Source organism: Passer domesticus, chromosome 2 (assembly GCF_036417665.1).
Source record: "Passer domesticus isolate bPasDom1 chromosome 2, bPasDom1.hap1, whole genome shotgun sequence".
In the NCBI taxonomy this organism is placed as follows: domain Eukaryota; kingdom Metazoa; phylum Chordata; class Aves; order Passeriformes; family Passeridae; genus Passer; species Passer domesticus.
Window position 1 is genome coordinate 40,439,250 of NC_087475.1, and position 21,770 is coordinate 40,461,019.

Below are 21,770 nucleotides of genomic sequence, written 5' to 3' on the forward strand. Positions count from 1 at the left end.
GTGAAACTCAGGATCTCCATCTGGTGAGTAACAATTCAGTGAGAAACCTCAGCTTTGACTTAACTCTGCATGACCCATGTCATCAGGACTGGCTGCAGCAGCCCCTCCCCAGCATTCTCACAAAGCTTTGCAGAAAAATTTGGCCACAATTTCACTCCACGGACCAAAGCCATATACACTAAAACCACTCCCTTTCAAGGTCTGTCACTTCTTCCCTACTAGCCTGAAATATAGATGTACTCCAGCCTACTCAGAGATTGGTATTCTTGCCTTTACCAGTATTAGCAAAACATTTCACATCCACATTTCACCTTTTTTATTTGTATATCAGTTCAAACAGGACTGGGTTGGTGCCTCCCAGCCCTTCCAGATACTCAGATCAGTGTAACTGAGCACCTCAGGTGACTGCCAGAATTTTGTCGTTTCACCTCTTGTCCTCACTTCCAGACTTTTCCTGAAGTAATTTCTCACTGCCTGAAAATGGCACAAAAAGCCTCAAGACACTAAGACTGGTTCACAGCCAACTAATATTTATAACATTGCTTACAAGATCCAGCTGAGCACATACACAACCTGTGTGACCGCAGAAACCTGAGGACTCTCACAGGTATTCAAACACAACCAAGCTTCTGGATAAGAAGGGAAGCTACAGACTAAAGATGGCCCAATGAGCCTGCCAGGTGAGTGACAGCTGGCCATAAAGCTGCTTTCCTATTTCTTCTGGAGAAAGAAAATCAGAACACCAACTCCCATATCACGTTTTCAAAGTATGATTTGGACGAAGGATTCCTTTCAGACTAAATCTGGCAGCGATGGCAACTCTTTTTCAGACTCTGAACAGTAAGTTTTAAAATTATTTATCAGTCACCAAAAAATTGACACTTCTCTGAAGTGTTTTGTCCAAATTTGCCCTGTCTTCCTGCATCTCAGCAATTTGTCCTACCTCTTAACCCTCCAATTAATTTACATTTTCTCAGACATTCATACCATAAGTGAAATTTAAGAAAATACTGGATAATACATTGAGATTCTGGAAAAGCTCAGTATTTTGAAAGTTTAGACAAAAAAAACAGGTCTCCCAAGAGGAAAACAGATACAGTACACAGTAGAACACTTAAATGCTCTAACACACACCAAAAGCCTAAATTCTAGAAAAACATTTAAAATTATCTGAGACAGTAATGTGTTACAAGGGCAAAACCAACTTTTGAACAGCTGTTCTGTAAAATCTGTGATGTATTAAACGTTCTGAATTGTCTCGAGTAATCCACACTGAAACACTGCAATTGCAAAACTGCTGCAATTATTACAAGGCAAGGCTGCCTGAAAAGCTGTGTATGCAGCAGGTTCAGATTCCAGAAGATAGTGACACATTTCACCGACTGGCTTTGAAGTTGGAAATAAAATACTTGTGAAGCTGCCATGTGCTGTCAACTAGTCTGTAGAAAAATCCTCAGGAAAATACACCCATCAGTTTCAAACCCACATACAAACCACAGTGGTTTCATCTGACTTCTATTAATCTGATTTTTAAACAGCAATTGTAAATACATCACAAAAATCTGGTTTTTTGAATTTGAATTTCATTAGCAGACAATTGATTCACGTTTCTCAAATAAGCATCCCTATTTGTGTAAAAACTACCAGTGATCTCAGGCAGTGACTATACAGTAGGTGGTCACAAAACCAGGGATATGAAGACTATTCAATTTTATAGTTTTAAGCATTTAAATCAAGAGTCATACTACAGTTCACTGCAGTAGTAAAGAGCAAACACATACCATACTCACCCTTTTCCTGTTTTGAACATAAAGCATGGAAGATTTACCTAAAATCAGCATTTCCTAGTGACTAAATGTTGGGAGGGGCACAAGAACAAACCTGTCCACATCTGAGCAGAGCTGTGTCTGGCAAAAGGCAGAGCACGGGGGCTGTGGCTCATCTGGGAAGGGTCATGGAGCACTGCAACTGTGGGAATGCCTCCTGAAACCTTGATGTGCCAACTTTTGGGTGGTTAATAACGACAAGTTACCTTAACCAAGGACATTTTTATTTGGTCCAATATTCAAGCATCATCAGGTTAAGGTCCTATAGAAAAGCAAACTGTTAAGAAAAAACCCTCCCAACCTTATGAATGGCAATTGGTACATGAAGTTTAATTTTAAATAGAATTTTACCAGACAAATTGTGTTATGAATCTGAAACTACCAAACAAGGTTTGAACAAAATACTCAATTTCCAAAAAAAGGCAAATATAGGTTTAATACCAGTCATCCAAAATTGACATTAGTCTTTTAATATAAGGCAAAAATAGTAATTTTCTTTTATTTTTAACCTACATTAAGTACAGTCAGCAATAGTTGCTCTATAGAATATGCATCATTGAGATCTAAAAGCAAGATCAGCAGAGAATGCTGATTCATGCATTGTAAGATCTTCTCAACATAGTGACACTCCATAGCAATCTCTGGGTTAAGGACTGGATTAATGCTGCAGAGAGGTTTTGTTAAACGTGTGTATAATTTAGTTCCCATGCGCCACAATCACATGTCCATGTTATAGCCATTTAGCACAAATAATAATTCTTGCAGATCTAATGGTGTGTCAATATACATTAAACCATAGAAAATGCCATAAAATACTCTATGCAATCTTTAAGCATCTGTCTTCAATATAATTGTATTTACATATTTTTATGAACTTCTAATATGTAATAAGTCAATGAAGACATTTTTACAACGTTTATTGGATTATGAATTTATAAATTCAAGGACTCAGAGGCACATAGTTTAAAAGGCCAAGAACACCAAAACTAATTAAGTCACAGAAATCAGAATATTTATGGACGTAACACCAGTAAAAAATAAAAATCACATCCAGACTAAAAGCAACACTTCTTAAGAGTCATCCTTCAAAGTTAGCATAATAAAAAGTTCTCATTTCCCTCAAAGAAAAATAAATCATCCCACCTACCAAGCTAGAAAAACCTATTTACAATTGTACTTTGATCAGAAGTATCATTATGTTGTGTAATACAGCCACTTCTATTCTGCCATTAGAATTTAACATTTCTTTTGCAGTACAGTTGTATTTACAAATGCATAAATATCGTAACTCTGATCTTCATTAAGGTTTGAATGAAAACAGGTTGTTAAGTCACAATACAAACGCGTTAGTGGAAAAGTAGGTGCATTTCAGTATCATTCTCAAAGAACAGGAAGCCAATACTTCTGATAAAGCTCAAGTTCATCAACGAGACCAAGTTTTTAAGTTACGTTATTGAAGATTAAACCTCTTCTGTGTTAACTCTTTACATTGGTTTCTTCAGTCGACTTTCACTACGCTGTATATTTTGGTTACAAACCAAAAGCATGCAAAGAATCCAATTGTCCCTAAAAGAGAGAAAAAAGAAAATGACATGTTAGAACACTGACACAGGAGACATTAATTTCTCTCTGTAGTGTGTAAGTCAGGATATATGTATATGTGATCTGCTGTCCTTGGCCTTCAGTACATCAATCAGATCACATAATGGAAAGTTACAGACAATACCTGGACCTTATAGGCATCAGCTACTCTGTAACCTCTCATTTTCAGGAGCACAGAACTGCTCATGGCAGCTTCCACATCCTGTGGAACACTCTAGCAGTAAGATGTTTCTTTTGACTTTTTCGTTCTTGTTGTTCCAGTATGCTGCAGTCCCACTCCTTCACACTGCTCCATTTCACCCTTTCTCAGTGACTACTCACACACACTTTATTTGATTTGCTCAGCTGTCAGAACATTGTTATTATGTTTAATAAACATAATAACATTATCAGAGTTCCCATTACTTAGTAATACTTTAAGGTCTTGGAAAACTAGAGCACTACCTTTATTTCTCCATAGAGTGATTTAATACAAATTTCAAACCATAGTATAACTATGATTAGTGTAGTAACTACAGTTACTACACAACTTGTAATCCTAACGAAAACATGTTACATAACTTAAAAATAAACACTTTTGAAATACAACAGTCAAAAGGTACACACAGATTTGAACTATAATTGGAGGACGAAGACCATTTCCCTGATAACTTATTATCCTTCTACAGAATAAAAACAATGGCTTCATCCCTTCTTTTTGTATAACTCCAAAAGAAACTTCTAACAAAAATGTATTTTGAATGTGAAGTAGTTAATATATTTGAGCTTTGTTAATCTAACTGGATTACATCAAAATTCAGTCTCAACCAGAATGATACTGGATTAAACAGCAGCTCAGAACACCTGTTACAGGAACCTTCATTTCCCACAAAAACTAGGACAGGAAAAAAGCCCTGAAGATTATCTGATTTTTACCTAAGTACCTCTTCTAAAATTATATCTTTAACTTGTACAAGCATCAAGGAAGTTCTTTAGAGGAAAAAAACTTGCTTTGTTTTACATCTGGTAAGAGGGACAACAAAAGTTGTGTGGTAACTTGTTGTCTATAGAAGCTTGAAAGGAACCATGAATGATATCATGGTCTTTTTTTTTCACTTTATGCTTGCTAAACTACTGATGTTTAAGTGATTCATTTACTATGATACATAGTTGTGATCCCAGCTGTGAATCAAAGATTTGTCATGTAGCTCCTGGTATTCTGCCTGCTGAGTCTGATCAATGACCTGGAATGCAGTATGGATGCAAGTGCCTGAAGCATGTGTTACACTGACATAGCAGCAGGGCATCATCAAAACCCTTCCTCCCAATCCTGACAATTTTTCACAGATGAGTAAGCAGCAGCAGAACAGTTTTCATACAACAATTATGACTTTTCCTTTTTAGCTTTTTTATCATCCTGACATGGGAAGTCAGTTGCCTTTGGGAGCAGTTTTTGCTAAATTGCTAATATGTTCTTTTGCTTAAAAAAAATTGAGGACTGCCTGTACCTTTACCCTACGTCTGATTTCTTCAGTAAATCCTTATCTCAGAGCACTTCAGTAAATCTCAGAGAACTGAACATAATCTGCTTTTACATTCATATCAACCTAAATGGACAAAATTCTTCTCAAATCTTAAGAAACAAGATTATTTCCGCAGATTAAAAGGTAATTTGCACTTAATCTTGAGGGAAGTAGAAAAAAATCATTAAGCACAGTGTTTTACAATTCTGTGTAATTAATTACCTCAAGTGTATCCTCCCCTGATTTCAATATAGAAATTGAAAATTTAAAAAAAGCAAGAGCATACAGACTCTGAAAACTTAGTTCTAGTTGCACAGGACGACTTGCATTTCCACTGTCCCAATCACAAACAAATGACTGCCACAAAAAGCAGGTGAAAGGGGCTGAGAATAAACCACCTCATCTTTGCATGCTTATGAAACTACCCTAAAAATTTGCTGGCAGGTGCTGCACAGCCACTTGGTCAACTGAAAGTGAACACGTGAGCAAAGAAAAAAGGGAATGCAGTGGACACATCTTAATGCCTCTAGACAATGTCATGTGACATGACTGACTCAAAAGAATAAGGGCAAAAGATGGAAATTATATGGGTATCTGAGATGCAAAAAGGCAGTTAAACCATGTCTCAGCATAGAAAATGATTGTAAATCCCCTTTATCTTGAATGAATCTGCTCCAGAATTAGTGCATACATCCGAAGTGAACAGAGTGAGCAAAGGAGACAGGGTAAACACAATTCTGGTTTTGGGCAAAACTGTTCACTATTACAGGCAGACTTGCTGAACATCTGTTGGAAAAGCTGGTGAAACTAAATTAATTGACCCTTACACTTATGTAAGGCCTTACTATTTTTCACACTACTTTTTAAGTTTGCACTGCATTAAAAATTGATCTGCATACAGCAGTACACATTCATTTCTAGTTGAACAACTACACATCCCCAGGATTTTTTAGTTCAATGAAACTATCAGTGCATCCAGGCCAGAAGTAAAGGGGGTAAGAGAAAAGGAGGATGAGAAAGAAGAAAACCTGAGCAAGGGAGGCAGAATTTCTGATCTATGCATTCAGAATGACTTGCAAACTGGTACAGAAATGTGAATAAAAGCAGAGATGCATAAATTACAAACTATCTGCAAGCAAGGTCAAAATACATTGGACTGACTTAAAACTAAGGATGGAAGATAAAACTGACCACTTTTGGGACACAGCTTGATCACTTTTCAATGAGATTATATAATGCACTCAAGTCCCATTTCTTCCTTTTAACAGGCAATGACCCAAGAAAATCCTTGCAGGCCATTGCTCCCATTCATCATCATCTGCATTCAGTCCACAAACAGCTTCAATATTTCCTTAGCTGAAGTGGACATGTCTTGGAAAACTCAGACTTAAAATGAACACCATTCATAGTTCTTTTTTATTTCACTATTTTTGTTCTCCTAGGTTAAGTGGAAATAAAAATTCTGCTTAATAGTCATAGTGAGATTTGTATTAAAAGCTCTGATGACAAGCCATTTGTAGTCTAGGAGGCCTCAAAAGATCGTGCCTGTACACAGATACATGTCCAAGCCTTTGGAATCATTAAAAGTCATCATCAACATGAAGCCTGAAATTATTTAAACCATTGATCAGTTCAAAGTAGTCTCAGAAATACTGCTCTGTAGGGCAGAGTATACAAGGATAGACTGCATGCTGCTGGAGCATAACACAGAATTTTAAAGTTTTTTTTGAGGAGTTGGCAGTTGCTGCCTTCTTGCATCAGCTTGAAAGGAGACTTCTTGAATTTTCACTGCCATTTTTCTACCCTAAACATGGGCTATTTCTGTCTGACTGAAGATTACAATGGAAAATTTTATGACCTCATCTCAATTACTGAAGAGGAAATTGAAATGCAGCACCCAAGACAGATGTATTTTCCAAACACTCACAATGAAGATTACAAGGTTCTGACAAGACTTATAAAAAAAAAAGTTAGAGAAATTCTGTCTGCTTCCCACGCCACTTCAGTGCACTTGGGATAAAGGTAAATACATTCTGGAAGAGAGCAAATTTTAAAAAAAGGCATTCTTTGTCAAACTTTACTCTCCTCTCTTCTTTCCAGCCATTCCATAAAATCTGCAGTTTTTATCTTGACACTGTAACTTTATACTTGATAGTGTGTGATTTGAAGTGTGCTTCTCCGAAGACAACTAATTGTAAAAAACTGAGTTTGTCATATGACTATCATAAAAATAAAATCTGGAAAAGTATTTATCACGTATTTGTAGACCTAATTATAGGCCACACCTCAAGTTAGCAGTAGTTTTGCCTCATCCTCACTTATTTATTTTATTGAAGTTTGTAATCATGTAGTTGCAATATGCTACACCTGGAAAAAATCAAAGGCATACATAAATTTATAATTCTGTATCAAGATAAGTTTTGCAAAGGATTCTACTGTGCAAAACTAAAGGCAGATTCAAAATTTAAAATTCAGGTTCAATACACTTACCTGTGAAAAGGAAGAAGATCAAAACCATAATCATGGTATAACCGAAATATAAAATGGTGCTAGCTGTTCCTGTGATTTGCAGTTTAGAAAAGAAATAATGTATTGCATATATTAGGAAATAAACTGCAGTGAAGCCACTAGTGAGAAACGAACGCCACTGCCAGTGATAGTCCTAGGAGTGAGAAAAAATACAAATGCATGAGAAATATTGTGTACACCTCTAGCCCACTGACCCTCCTAGTGAATACAGAGCTACTTTCTCTATTATGACTTTATCCAAAAGTAAGTTTTTGTAGGGTTTTTTCCTAGAGAGAGCAGAACTATATATAATCAATACGGCTTTAATTACACTATTCAAAATTAGAGATAAGTAACTTAAAGATCAATAGCAAATACACAAAATACTAAAACCCTAAATAATCCAGATGTACTTATTTCCAGCCAAGGAGATATTTTTTCCAAGGCTGGCCATGTCCAAAATGCACTCTGATTGAACAAAATTAATGGATTAATTTAGCACCTTCAGAAAACAGTGAGTGAGAATCTGAAGATGTGATATCCGAAGCAGTAATACCCAGTGCAAGATTTTAATATTTCTTACAAGTTTTGCCAAAAGTAGCCTACTTCACTTTTTAAAGACATGGTTTAAATACCTCTCATCTAGCACTAGTGTTCATGTTGAATTCTGGAACACTTATTTTCAATTACAAAAGCATTAAATTTTTTTTAAGCATTCTTAGAACAGTATCAGGTTTGAAGACAGAGGAAATATTTCCTACCTCTGCACATAGATGGAAGTAGCAGAGCAATATTGTTGCCTCAGAACATGTAATAACCAAAATAATGAATACCAGAAACAGGAAGCCAAACATGTAATACATCTGGTGGGACCTATAAAAGGGAGTAAAACAAATTAAAATGGCCATTGTGCTATAATTATTTCTTCATAGGTAGTAACATCACCTTCACCTTAAGTATTTCCCCTTCCTATTGAAATACTGTCAATTGTGCAGCCATACAATTGACTAATTTATTTTCTAACTAAAGAATAGGAACTTTGGCAGCTCAGCCTGAGAACACTGAGAAAGCAAGGCCAAAGCATTCCCCTGATTGGGATTTTAGAGAAAGAAATGACTAAACATAATGGTGAAATCACAGTTCCAATGAAGTCAGCATGACCTCTTCCACTGACTTCAGAAGAACCTGGATTTCACCTCACATTTCAATCAAAGGGGCAAAGCTCCAAAATAACAAGAAATGTCAAATGCTGTAGCTGTCTGTGTTGGGTAGAGGCACATATTCAAGGTTCAGAAACAGTTTAACAAGATCCAATAACTAAATTGTGCCAGAAGGAAGACAAATTCCTCACAGTAGATTAGTTTGTCAGTGAGCTCACATCAAAATTCACTTATACTGGACTAGTCTATGGTGCTTTATTTTTTAAAATAATTCCTCTTTTTTAATAAATATTTCACAAGAATTTGTTCTTGGTTCTTTTTTTTCCTCCCAAGAGTAGTAATACTTTTCTAGACTAGTAACTACCAAAAAATCTCAAGTTTATTAAAATCAACTTTACTACTGTCAAGTTATATGCCACATATCAGCTTCAGAGCCATTTCCACGTGAAATCACAAGAGTAGCATGAGAAAACAACAAACTATCTGAAGGTAGGTCAGCTGCAAATTGCTAAGCATATCACAGCCACCTCTCTGTACACCCCAACAAGCACAACAGGCACTGAGTATCTCTGAAATAATAAAATATTTAAAATATGTTAGCATTTAAATTTTATTGAACCAGTATGATAATAGCACTGTATCCTCAAATAATCAGGGAAAGCATCTTGAAGAAAAACTTTCACTGAGAATTACTGCTTTCTATGACAGAGAAAATTCAATTTATTATGAACTTACCAAATACTGTTGAGAATGAAGAATAACTGTATAAAGATACATCCAAAAGGAAGAATCCCTCCCATGATAATGCCAGGTAATGGTTTTGTATAGAACGACTGTTCAGGAATCTGACGTGGAATTTGATTTGTGCGAACAGGGTGTTCGATAGCCTTTAAACAAAAATAACAAACAGTTAAATAAATAAAAGATCAAACCTTTTTGTTTTCTTTTTGTAATGAGTGGGGGCAAAAAGTCTACTCTTTATTTTGAGCATGTGCATACCCAGCTACACTACATTTGCTTTTGCTACAGCTTAGTTACCAACACTTGCTTGGCAAACTTGCAAAAAGACAGCTCTTACTGAAAACATAGTGACAGATATTTTGGACTTCCCTTTTAATGTTTGCCTATCTCTCATCTGTTACAGAATCTGAGCTGATTTACCATATTTCAGCTGGGGTTGTGATGGTGCAGATTCCTGCTTTCACCTTCTAGAAATTCCTGCATGTTGTTTTTCAGAATTCGCTTTAAGAATCACACTAGGATAAACTAACTGAAAGGACTCAATCTGGCAATTTAATCCTAATTTAAAACACACGCATGGATCAGCATGGTGGGAGAAAACAAAGTAAGGCATTGTAAGATACATGCATACTTTGCATCTTTCACCTTTCATACAGATTACATCAAAAGCATCAAGAGATACTTCGTTTCTGATTTGATTTTCAAGTTTTTGTGACACCTACCACCTTGCCTTATTAGCCTATCAAATCTTCCTTCCTTAAAAGAAGACATACACCCTGTACAATGCAGGGGAACTTGATGGAAGTTCAACATGGTCATCAGAAAAAAAAACCACTGAATTAAAACGTGCCTACTAAAACACTATTTTCTGAAGGTATTACAGGAGATCTACAGAGAGACAGAATCCTGACTTCCTATGCAGGAGAAAACCCACAAATTGTATCTGGGCTTATAGAAATTTATTTGTTGGGATAGTAAACAGTTTTTTAAGAAAAAAAAACAAAAATTATTTACTGATTTGGTCACCAATTCATAAAATGTTTGGTCACAAAGAGCCCTCATAAAAATATGTAAAATTGATTAGTTTAGCAGTAAATCAAATTAATTTCTGCCAAGCAGAGATATCCATTTACAGATCACTTACGCAAACAGATTTCACAGAACTCTAGCAATTTGATCAGGAAGCATCCTCATTGTAGAGGGCAAACAGGAACAAGAAATACATGACAAAACCCAGAAATGCATAATTTGCTTTCCCTCATGCTTGCTGGGTCAAGTACTTGTTTTAGTATATGAAAAAGATGCTAATTAAAATTAAAATGCTCAAATCACTGATTTATCTGTAGCAGTCACTCAAATACAATGACAACCCAAATTGCTGCAGAGAAGTATCACTGCCACCAACCATTGTCACAGCCTTGGAATATCAAGACTGGTTATCTGAGGCAGGTCCAAAGCAACTGAACTGAACTGGAGCCAACAGTGCAACTAGCTTAGGTGCTACCTCAGTCATGGCCTATACAGAGAAAAATATTTGTGCGTGTTTATGCATGTATACACTTAAAAAAACAACTTCTCAGAAACACTTACGTTTTTCTTAAACCCAAAATAGGCACCAATAAACGTCAGTGGTACAGATATGCAAAACCAGAGTGCCAAAATAGCAACCAAGGTACCGAATGGAATAGCTGCTGAAGAGCCTTCTCCCCAGAGAATGAGGTTCATGATAAAAAAATCTGCAAATACAATTCTGAAAAACACAGAGCACAGTTAGAGCACAGAAATATTTCTGAACATTTAGTAACCTTGACAAAACAATGGCACTATTTTGAGATTTTAGCACGAATCTCTGCTAAAACCAAATGACACACACAAAATATGAAAACAAAGAGATCAGACAAGCAATTCTTTGTTAATCTAGTGGGACTGAACTCCAGCAGGCACTGACGTTCCAACTAAGCTATTTCAAATATATGCTTGTCTTAACTACACTTCAGGGTAAGACTGCTTGCTGTGATTAAGTGGAAAAAATTATCAGAGTGGTTATACATTATATGACACTATATAAGACTGACTACAGTGTGGTCAGAATAGTGCAGTCCAGAGAATAAAAGAAAACAATGAAAAAGTGGGCCTAAAACTTACTATCTTAATGCTGTTTCCTAATCAACCTTTTCATGTGGTGAGAGTAAACAAAATGCTTACCAAAAAAAATCTAAGGATGATATGCCCCTAACATACTCATCTTTGTCAAAAGCACCATGATACTCTTGTAGTTTCCAGAATAAAGGGACAATATAAGATTTACTTCTATAGCTGAAACCTAAACAATTAGCTATGCACATCAGAGAAGCAATTTAATTCCCTTAATCACGAAAATATTCTCAACTTACCCAGGACAAAGGAATGATGTCAGCAGGACATTTGTTTTCCATTTCTCACCTCCAAATGCTGTATATTAAAACATTTGACAGATATTAAAACATGCATTAAGCTCAACTATTAATTTTCCAGTCCATTTACCTGTTATACTTAGCTTGCAAATACCCAAATAATGTGCTATCATGCCCACAACCAGTAAAGTAAATACTCAGTAATAAAATTAGATTTCCTTATCCTATTGCTTAACCACAGAACTTCAAAGCAAAACGTCTCAGACCAAGGTCAGGAAAGGTATCCAACTAAAACTGTGTTTCTGATGACATTATCTACTAAAAAGAGGGAGCAGATTTGCAGTATTTTTAAATCTTTAAAAAATGTTTTAAACCTGGAGTGATTAAGAAATTTAAGCTTTCTAGCATTTGACTGCAGATTTCAGTAGGTAAAGATACATAAATATGTGAAAACCATGCTTAACAGTTTTCTTGAAATAATTCTTTCCTATGAATCTTACAGGAGAGTCAGAACTAACACGCTTACAGAAGTAGTGATGTTTTCGAGTCTTAACAGCATTAAGCAGTGGTGATACCAAAAGACCAAAGATAGCTTTTTAAAGAAAATCTTTATGAATTTGCACTATGCTGATAAAAATTCTAGTCAATATACTTTCAAATGAAAATATCCTGCTGGAGTGCAGTGAAGCTGATAATTTCATCTGAGCACTGCCATAATGACATGCTTCTTTATTTCAAGAGTCAGAAGTGATTATGGTTAGAGTGATTTTAATTAAGTTTCTATTTCTTCATAAAAACTTGGTAGAACATGACAGCAGTTATTAAGATTAACCATTTAATTTCAACTCAGGTTTCGCCTTTTAAATGCAATTTTGAAAAAAACCACCTGATTTTTAAAATTGGATATCCATTTCAGTTGCATGTTGTTTTATGTGTCACATTATTTGTATACTATAAAAAGACCTATTCATGTTTACAGTAAACCACTTCCTGTTATAACAAAAATATCTCTGGATCAGTCATTCACCATCTTAGTAATTAAACACAACATTCAAGTATCAACTAAGTGATTACCAATAAGTAAAATATTACATTTTATCCTTAATAACTACATTTCCAACAAAGACACAGGATTCAATTTACCATCAATACACTTCAAAATATCCTTCAAAACACACAGTATACACCACAATATAAAGAATAATTCTATCCTCAATTATGCTCTTAGTATTAAAATTTCCTTTTGTTTAAGTCTAACTAGCTTGGATATTAGGAATACTTCACTTTTACATCACCACCACTATGCAAAGAATTCCCTACAAGACACAAACTCACTTTTCCTACTGGTTTTCCCCACATAAAAATTACAAAATGGTAAGAAGAAAGATATCCAATATCTACTGCCAGCTGAAGTTCTGAAATAAACTTCTCCTCTAGCTGTGTATATTCACAACTAAAGTAGTCCAAAAGGTCCAGCTCTCTCAGTCAAAAAAATCTTTCACCTTGAGTAAGGTAATTAAAACAAGCTGTATGGGGAATGCCACGCTTCACCTTAAAATAAATCAGAGGATACAGGGGTAAACCATCTGAGGCTGGTAGACAGACAGGTCTCGAAACAACAGCTGGGATCAGTGAGGGAGAACAGTATCAACTAACTGCTGTTAGGGGCCCAAACAACACAGGGTTGATTTCTGCAACTACAGAACACCTAACAGTCCTTCTCCCTGTGCTCCAGCCACAGTCCAACAAGCATTATTCTCCAAAATACCTGGGAGCTAGCTAAAAAGAGGTCACAAATGTCAGGCATGCAAAAACTGAGGTTCACGATTTGGGGGTGCAGCTGTGTGTTACCAAACAACATCCACAGCTAAAACTCAATGCAGGTTTACACAGTCCCCACAGTGATAGGAAACAGAAGCAGAAAACAGTCTGATGTAAAGATGTAATGACCTTAGTACTAATATTATTTAATTTCACAAATACACAACAGCAGGAGCAATTCAGGGTCTTTAGGCATGATTACATCAAAACCAGTGTAACTATATTAAGTGTTCTACATATATTTTCTGTTACATTTCCCCAAGTTGCCCTGAGGGAAGCTACGAACAGTGCAGCAAAATAAAAATCAGTTCTGTAATGATAGTGTATGTTAATAAACTTAAGCCTTGTCATTTTCAGTAACTATTACTCACATTTGTAGAATCTGGCAGCAACATAACCGGCTGGAGTTCCAAGCAGTACCCACAAAACTACAGCACAGGTCATTAGAGCTCCCCTGTTAGCAGGCGACAAAAATCCCAGGCAAGCAAAAACTGTGAAGCAGAGATGCACAATTTTAGAAATGATGTTAGAAACATTAGACTATATGTTTGACTTAGAGCCAGTACATCAGTTATCTTATAATCTGTGCATACTAAGTTGCATGTCTACTACATCAGCTCAGCTGTTTCTAATGACTTTAATGAAATTTCTAGACAAAATGATACTGCTATTTTTACTAGCTAGCAACATGCAGTTAGCAGTGAAAAATCACATACAATCAACTAAATTCTCCCCACTTTACTTACACAGGGTAACAAAAGTCATTATTAAGATTTGTGTGCCAGAGCCTAGAAAAACTGACAACAGCATTCCTTTTCTTGGGGGCCTGAAAATATCACCATGAACCAGTTTCCAGCCAAATTCTTCTTGAGCATCTTCCTGTAAAACAAATACATCTATTTTAATACAGTAGATTGCAACTTAAATAGCCTGTTACAGCTACATATTTAACTGGAAAAATTACATTGCAAATAAATTTTAGGAGCTGTATTTTAGACTTACAGTGGAATCCATTTGATTGTATCTTGCAATATCTTTATGGAGTGTCCTCAACATAATCATAGCTACCATTCCAGACAGAAAGAGGACAATCACCAGGGAATTCATAATACTGAAAAAAAAAGAAAAGAAAACAAAACAAAACAAAACCTAATGAAAGTCATCATTCAAACTGCAATGTAAATATTTCAGTACAATAAACTTTCTCCTTACCTAAACCACTGGATGTGAGTGTGAGGCATGGATTCCAAAATATAATCCCATCTTGATGCCCACCTGATATTTTTTTCTTCCTGAAAGAGTAAACACACGAACATCAGCTACAGAAAGTATCCAACTCATACATTTCAAAGTTGATGTTTGTGCAAAGCAACCTTTAATCTCGTGACTAATTAAATTTCAAGTTCCATGCCTTACAGGGAATAGTTTAATAACAGCTACCTAAAGCAAAACTAAGATTTGACCATAGAATCTAAACAAAACTATTTCCTGAATTTGAGCACCTGTGTCTTCTTAAGAAATTAAGGCTTGCCAAATTAATTTAATTGTGCATCCTCCCTTCAAGAACCTTATTGGCTCATCTGGAATGGACTAGCAGAATAATGAAAGAACATACATTTTTTAGTACATGTAAGTCCATATATCAAGAAACTAAGCTATGCTATACAGTCTCCAGCATGATACTTCACTCTCTAGATCATGCTCTGTCCAGATTATCCTCTGCTTTCATACAAGTTCATTTCAGTAAGAAATACCAATCCCATCACTAACAGCTTTTACTGCAGGACAGATGGGGAGACAACACTATAGAACTTACACTGCTAGTAGAGAGAAGCAAATTATTCCTCCAGGCATTTCAACAGATTAAACTTATTCAAAATGAACACTCATTGATCAAAAACACTCCAAAAAGAACATTTCTTTGTTTCATTTTGCAGAGTAACAGGAAAAAAGGAAAAGACAGTGCTAATCAAGGTGAAATGGCCATTACACAAACCAATTAACAAAACTGGCTAGATGTCTGACAGGCTGTTATTTCAGTAATTTGTAACATGCAAGAGTGCTTTCCAGTAAATCCAGATTCTGAAAAAAACCCAGTAGGTTAAAGAATGTAGTCAAGATCACGTATACAGTTCACTGAGATAATAAAACCAGTCTCAAAGGAAGCTACAAATTTCTAAACCAGTATCAATGACTCTAAGACAGAACTGCATTTTTCCTCATATCTAAACTGCCTTTTTTGTCTTCTGAAATAACCTGGTCTGTCAACCCAATAGAAATTCAGAAGATTATCTCCAATTGATATAACACTGTGCACAAGACAGTTACACACACATAGCTGGGCATGCCATTTTTAAGGAAAAACAATAAATTAATATGAAGCTGAGGTCACTCTTAATTACTAACTTCTCACAGGTTTCCAGAAATACTTGCTTTTTGGTATACAAATTCATTTCAGCACCACAACTGATATAATTTCTCAAAACATCATTATATAGAATTAACATAATACAATCCCTCCTGAGTATACTTTTTATACTATTTATTTTATTTTGAACTCAGAGTGGAAACAGTTTGAGAAAGAGTAGGGAACTTTGATAAACAACTTGTCCAGCAAACACCATCTACAGAAAACCAAAACAAAATCAAAACCTCCCTTTCTTGTCAGCAGAATGAGAAATATTCAACTATCACTGCTGCCTGCAGTTGCCTGACATACTGCTCCTCTGCTTTTAAATAGAAAGTACTAGAACAAAGACTACCAGCTTCCTACTCTTTTGAAGGATTCCACGGGAGGAAGACCTTAAAGAGAAGGCAGCTTTAGCAGCAGGAGGGCAGAAAATGATCAGCTTCAACCTACCTACATGAAACACACAATTTCTCAGACTTAAGACCTTGGATTGAAAAATAATCTACCAGACAACCTAGGCAGATGTGGAAAGTGTGACTCTGAAAACCACATATGTGTTTCACATCTACTCTGTGTTGATATGCAAAACTGTAATGTATGTGGTTAAATCCCAAGCCACTTCTGACACTCCAGTTCAAATAAAGTTTTGAAACTACAAATTTACTATTCTGAGCCAATTTTAATTGTCCATCTTTATAATTCAGAGTATTAATGCATGATTTTAAGAGGTAACTACCATAGAAATCTTAGTACTCACATGAAAAGTAACTGAGTATGTGTATGCAATTTTGACTTCTCCACTGGCCTTATTACTTATATCCATGGGTACTCCTGAGCAATCAGGGTTGTCTGCATGAGTATGCTTGTAACTGCAGGAAGAAAGACACAGAATGAAAGCCACTTCACTGACAACACTCTTAAGAAAGAATTAATTCAACCCAGAAAAGCATACCAAGGATTCTTCCCTTAAATATAAGAATTATACTTAATGTCTCATAAATTTCAGAACTCATAAAGAACATATCCTAAGCTCAGGAATTTTTGAAACTTGAACTTCTTAAACAAGATTTGTCTCTTCTAAAAAGAGCAGTCTCTAAAATAGAGTACCAAAAAATGAAAGAAGCCTTAGTATTGTTATGAACCTCCAAAACATTTAAAATTTAGACCACCAGAATTACTAATTTCTGTCAGGAAAAAATACTTTCAACTGATCCAACAATGCAAGAAGCTTAGTTATACCATGAAAGACAAAATGCTAAGAAATAATGCAACAGACACCAATTCTGCAAAAGCCACACAGACACCAGGACAACTGATGAGTGTATCTGTGAAATCTTTTTATACAAATCCCAGTTGTTGAAGAGATCAAATCTTGCACTCCAGTCGAGCCTGCAACAGGCACTGATGTCCTGTTCTGATACAAGACAGAATATTCCCTGGTAGGGAAATTAGGTTTCTACATGCATGCACACACACACTCATCACACCCCACAAACACTTACAGGTTTCATTTTATCTTTTCTTGGTCCAAGTAGGAAAAAGTGCACCAAGGTCCATCAAATTACAAAATTATGTAAGACTGTCCTAACTACACTACATCAATCAAGAGGAGAGGTAATCCACAGGTCACATATCTGAAAGCATTTCTGACTAGCAGCAGGTTCCCAGATCAAAGCAAGTGTCTTGGGATGGATCACTTTTTGATGACAAGTTACTTTCAACTACTAACCTTTTTGGTTCAAGTTTAGCAGCAACCAGTCTTGCTCCCAGAGCTTCATTTTCCACAACATGGTAATAAATTTTTATGTCAACATGGTTGAAAATATAAAAGGTATCCTTTTCATGAAATTCTGACTGCAATAAAAAAGTTATATTAAATATTAAATAATAAAAAATATAGACATCTCAAAGCCTTAAACAGAAGCCTGCATAACAGAATTTTAGACTGCATATAGTTTTTCTGTCAAGAAGTTCTAAAATATGAATGTGAGATACTGGAAATTATAAAGACAGTAAGTGCCTTCTTGCATTAAAAACATAAGTTAGAAGAGTTAATGCTAAGAACAGCAAAATTGAAAAGTATAAAAATTAATTTAAAATATTTAATATATATATTTATTAATAAATTTAACTGAAGATGTCCTATTTCACTGAAATAGCAAACTGAATAACTATGCGACAACTTCTGTTATTAGAAGCATTCCATAAGCATCAGCTATTTCAAAACAATGAGTATATTTTTCAGAAATTAAACAGAACCTGCCAAGACAATGCAAATAAATGCTGTGTGTGGCAGAACCAGCTTTGAAACCAAAGATGCACAGGGATGAACAGCAAGCAGCAGCCAAGAATGCTGAATGCAAACCTCAGGTGAAGGGAAACATCACCTTGGAATTTAGTTAGTTAAAGAGGTTAAACTCACAAGTAATTTAACAGCTACATGTACTGAATTTCAGTTAGAAACTCTTAAGGGTTCTATCCCCACCCTTTCTATAGAGCACCCCCAGTTATAAGAATAGTTACATAAATGAAATGTTCTTCAACAGTACATCAGTTATTTCTTCAAAGGTTATCTTCCTTTTATTAAAAGCAAGTATTAAAATAAGATTAAAATAATATTGCCAGATTACATATTTGATCATAAATGCATCCACTCACATGGAGACTCTGAAACCAGCTCATTATGGAGGCAATTAAACAAAACTGGCAACCACAGAAACTGTTATCTTTGGTAAGATCTATTAAATAAAACCAACCATTTTGAAAAAACCCAAAAACCTATCCCAAGTTCTCAGTGACCTTGCCATGGAAGAGGTCTGTGGTAGTCTAAAAGACTTTCTGGACTTTCTGTTGTATTCTTATCTCCATAATGCTTTCAGTGCACTGATCTGGATCTCCACCACTACATCATCTATCACAAGAGAATCTTTGATCATGCAGAAATTTTTTATCTTTTTCCATCAGCTCGCAGTTTTAGGGAAAGCAAACCTTCCAAAAGTATGCAGAGGCACAAACACACCTATGCAAATCTGCTTCCGTGAAAATACTTCTATCCTGCAAAAATGTCAAGTCCAAGCCTTCAAACACTTCCATTTCTTAGGCAGTGAAGGATGACATACTTTCCTACACCTTTACCCTCCACATGTACTGAATGTTATGCACGTTCACCCCTTGATCTTTTAGAGCTCTTCTGTACTATGCAGCCTAAGAGACAAGGTTCTTAGGCTTTGATCAGGCTTTCAAACTGAGGTACATGCAAAACACTTGCCTACTTTTAGGCAACATGGGTTCCTAAAATCGCAAGGACTCACCCTAGAAACATGACACAGGAGAAATGCTGGTCTCTAAATTAGTAAGAATGGGGTATTAAAAATATGTAATTGCATAAACATACATTAATAACACAGGCATCTTTTGGACGGCCATCTTCTGTAATGTAACAGCCAATAGGAAAACCAGGATTACAGAACCTCTGGCCATCTTCTACGTCATAACACCACGTCACAGGCATGTTGTCCACAATCCTGCAAATGACATAGCGACACTTCACAATTTTTCAAAATACACAATGCAATGGAAACAAAACCAGATTGACATTAATCTACTTTGCTACATTCATTACTGAAATATTAACTGCAAAAATAATACTACCCATGGAATTGCACTGATTCTAATCCAAGTTCCAAATGAGTTACAAGCATAGAGCTCTTCAACTGAAACCACTCTATTCACTGCACTGTTTCATGAAGCCCCCATACAAAAAGAGCCCAAAGCCAAAAACTCACCCAGTCCAAATTTGTAACAATTTAACTTATTATTTTGTCTTTAAATAATGGCCAAAATAATCAAATTTGCTAAACCAGCTAAAATTGACAATTTCAAGACAAAACAAAACATTTTTTAAAAATCCTACATCACATATTATTAATTCTCCAGCTTCCTCATTGCAAAATATGTTTTTCATGGCACTCTTAAATTTTTTTTTCTGCTATTTAAGTGTATTACTAATCATTAACCTCATTTATAGCTACCAAAGAGTATGAAACATTTAAAGTAGATTATTTGCATTACTAAAAAATTGTAAGCCACCAAACAACTGGGGAAATAATAACTTTCAAACCTGCTGCTTTTATATTATTGCCTCACAAGATTTATACTCATATTACCTAAAACTAGGGGTTTATAGGTCAGTTTCAATTAAAAATTTGTGGAAATGCACACTCCCATGATGCATTGCAGAAAGTTATAAGACAGTAAGATACAAACTGTATTTAACATGCAAGTAACAGTACAAATGTCAAAACCAAAAACATACTTTTAAACATACAGAGGATAAACATAAAGGATTCTGTCCCTTCTTAAAAGGAACTACTAGAAGACTCTAAACCAATATATGTTTTATGAAGTGTTTTAAGCAGCTAAAAGATTAATCCCCAAAATATGTCATGTAAAGAAGACTTAAAATTCAGTATATGCCAGCATTAATTGCCCAAGGTATATTTTCAAAGGTGTACTAATAAACTTAATATATGAAGACAACTGCCACATTTTGTGCATCACTAAACCAGAAAAAGGACATCCCACTGGAAGTTAACACAATTTTGTACAATTTACCAAGCTCCTGAATGTCTTTACAATTAAGCGTCTTAAAGATACTTTCAAATATGTAATTAAAAAGGACTTCAGATAACAAAAACAAAGCACTATTTAATCTGCTGCATATTGGAACACCCTTTAAATTTGTGCCACTTTTCACAACACATCAGCAGACAGGGGAGAAAAGAGTGGTATGTGCTGCCTTTATGCACACAACATGAGAGAGCTGCATAATCCCTACCAGTGGCTACCCATCAGAAATAAACTGCAGTATCCTTGGTTTATATTGACACAATAGAAAAGGTGAAGACAGGCCCTACAAAAACAAGAGTTGCCAGGTTTTCAGGACATTCCAAAGATTATGGCAGTTGCAAGCAGCAACAGCACCCACCAATTCCTGCTTACTACACCATGCTTCTACAGGGCACAATGATGTTCCAAATCAGGAGGTATTCCAGATTTAGATTCATTACACTTTGACCATATTATATGAGGCCAATGGCATGAGGTTCAACAAGGCCAAGTGCTGGGCTCTGCACGTGGCTCACAACAGCCCCATGTAGCACTACGGGCTAGGGCAAGAGTGGCTGAAAAACTGCACAGCAGAAAAGGGCCTGGGGTGCTGGTCCAGAGATGTCAAACATGAGCCAGCAGCAAGACCAGGTGGCCAAGAAGGCCAGTGTCATTCTGGCTTGTGTCAGCAACAGTGTGGGCAGCAGGATCAGGACAGTGATTGTCCCCCTATACTCAGCACTGAAGAGGCCGCCTCAAATCCAGTGTCCAGGTCTGGGCCACTCACAACTAGAAAGCCACTGAGGTGCTGAACACATCCAGAGAAAGGCAAAAGAACTGGGGAAGGGCCTGATGATGAGTGGCTGAGGGAGCTGGGGTTGTTTAGACTGGAGAATAGGAGGCTCAAGAAAGACCTTATTGCTATCTTCAAACGCATGACAGATGTTCAAGGTGGAGGTCAGCCACTTTTCCCAGGCAACTAGCAATAGGAAGAGAGGAAATGGCCCCAAGATGTGCCAGGGCAGATTCAGGTTGGATATTAGAAAAAATTTCTTCACTGAAAGGGTGGTCAAGCACTGGAACAGGCTGTCCAGGGAAGTCATGGAGTCATCAACTTCAGAAGCATTTAAAAGCCTAGATATGGCACTTAGGGACACGGTTTAGTGGTGAAATTGGCAGTGTTAGGTTGACATTTGTAT

General features: G+C 36.0%; 1 protein-coding gene across 1 annotated transcript in view; it reads right to left on the reverse strand.

The window, feature by feature from the left end:
• Positions 1 to 2,726: 2,726 nt before the first annotated feature.
• TM9SF2 (transmembrane 9 superfamily member 2) overlaps positions 2,727 to 21,770 on the reverse strand; it is a 29,775-nt gene continuing 10,731 nt past the window's right edge. The window contains exons 5-17 of the mRNA XM_064408369.1: positions 19,358 to 19,487; positions 17,693 to 17,817; positions 16,721 to 16,832; positions 14,766 to 14,845; positions 14,556 to 14,664; positions 14,300 to 14,432; positions 13,925 to 14,044; positions 11,733 to 11,790; positions 10,930 to 11,089; positions 9,334 to 9,485; positions 8,200 to 8,311; positions 7,421 to 7,592; positions 2,727 to 3,392 (exon numbers count right to left, since the gene is read on the reverse strand). Of these exons, the coding sequence (XP_064264439.1) occupies positions 3,325 to 3,392; positions 7,421 to 7,592; positions 8,200 to 8,311; positions 9,334 to 9,485; positions 10,930 to 11,089; positions 11,733 to 11,790; positions 13,925 to 14,044; positions 14,300 to 14,432; positions 14,556 to 14,664; positions 14,766 to 14,845; positions 16,721 to 16,832; positions 17,693 to 17,817; positions 19,358 to 19,487 (1,531 nt within the window). The 3' untranslated portion in view covers positions 2,727 to 3,324. The remainder of the gene's footprint in view (positions 3,393 to 7,420; positions 7,593 to 8,199; positions 8,312 to 9,333; positions 9,486 to 10,929; positions 11,090 to 11,732; positions 11,791 to 13,924; positions 14,045 to 14,299; positions 14,433 to 14,555; positions 14,665 to 14,765; positions 14,846 to 16,720; positions 16,833 to 17,692; positions 17,818 to 19,357; positions 19,488 to 21,770) is intronic.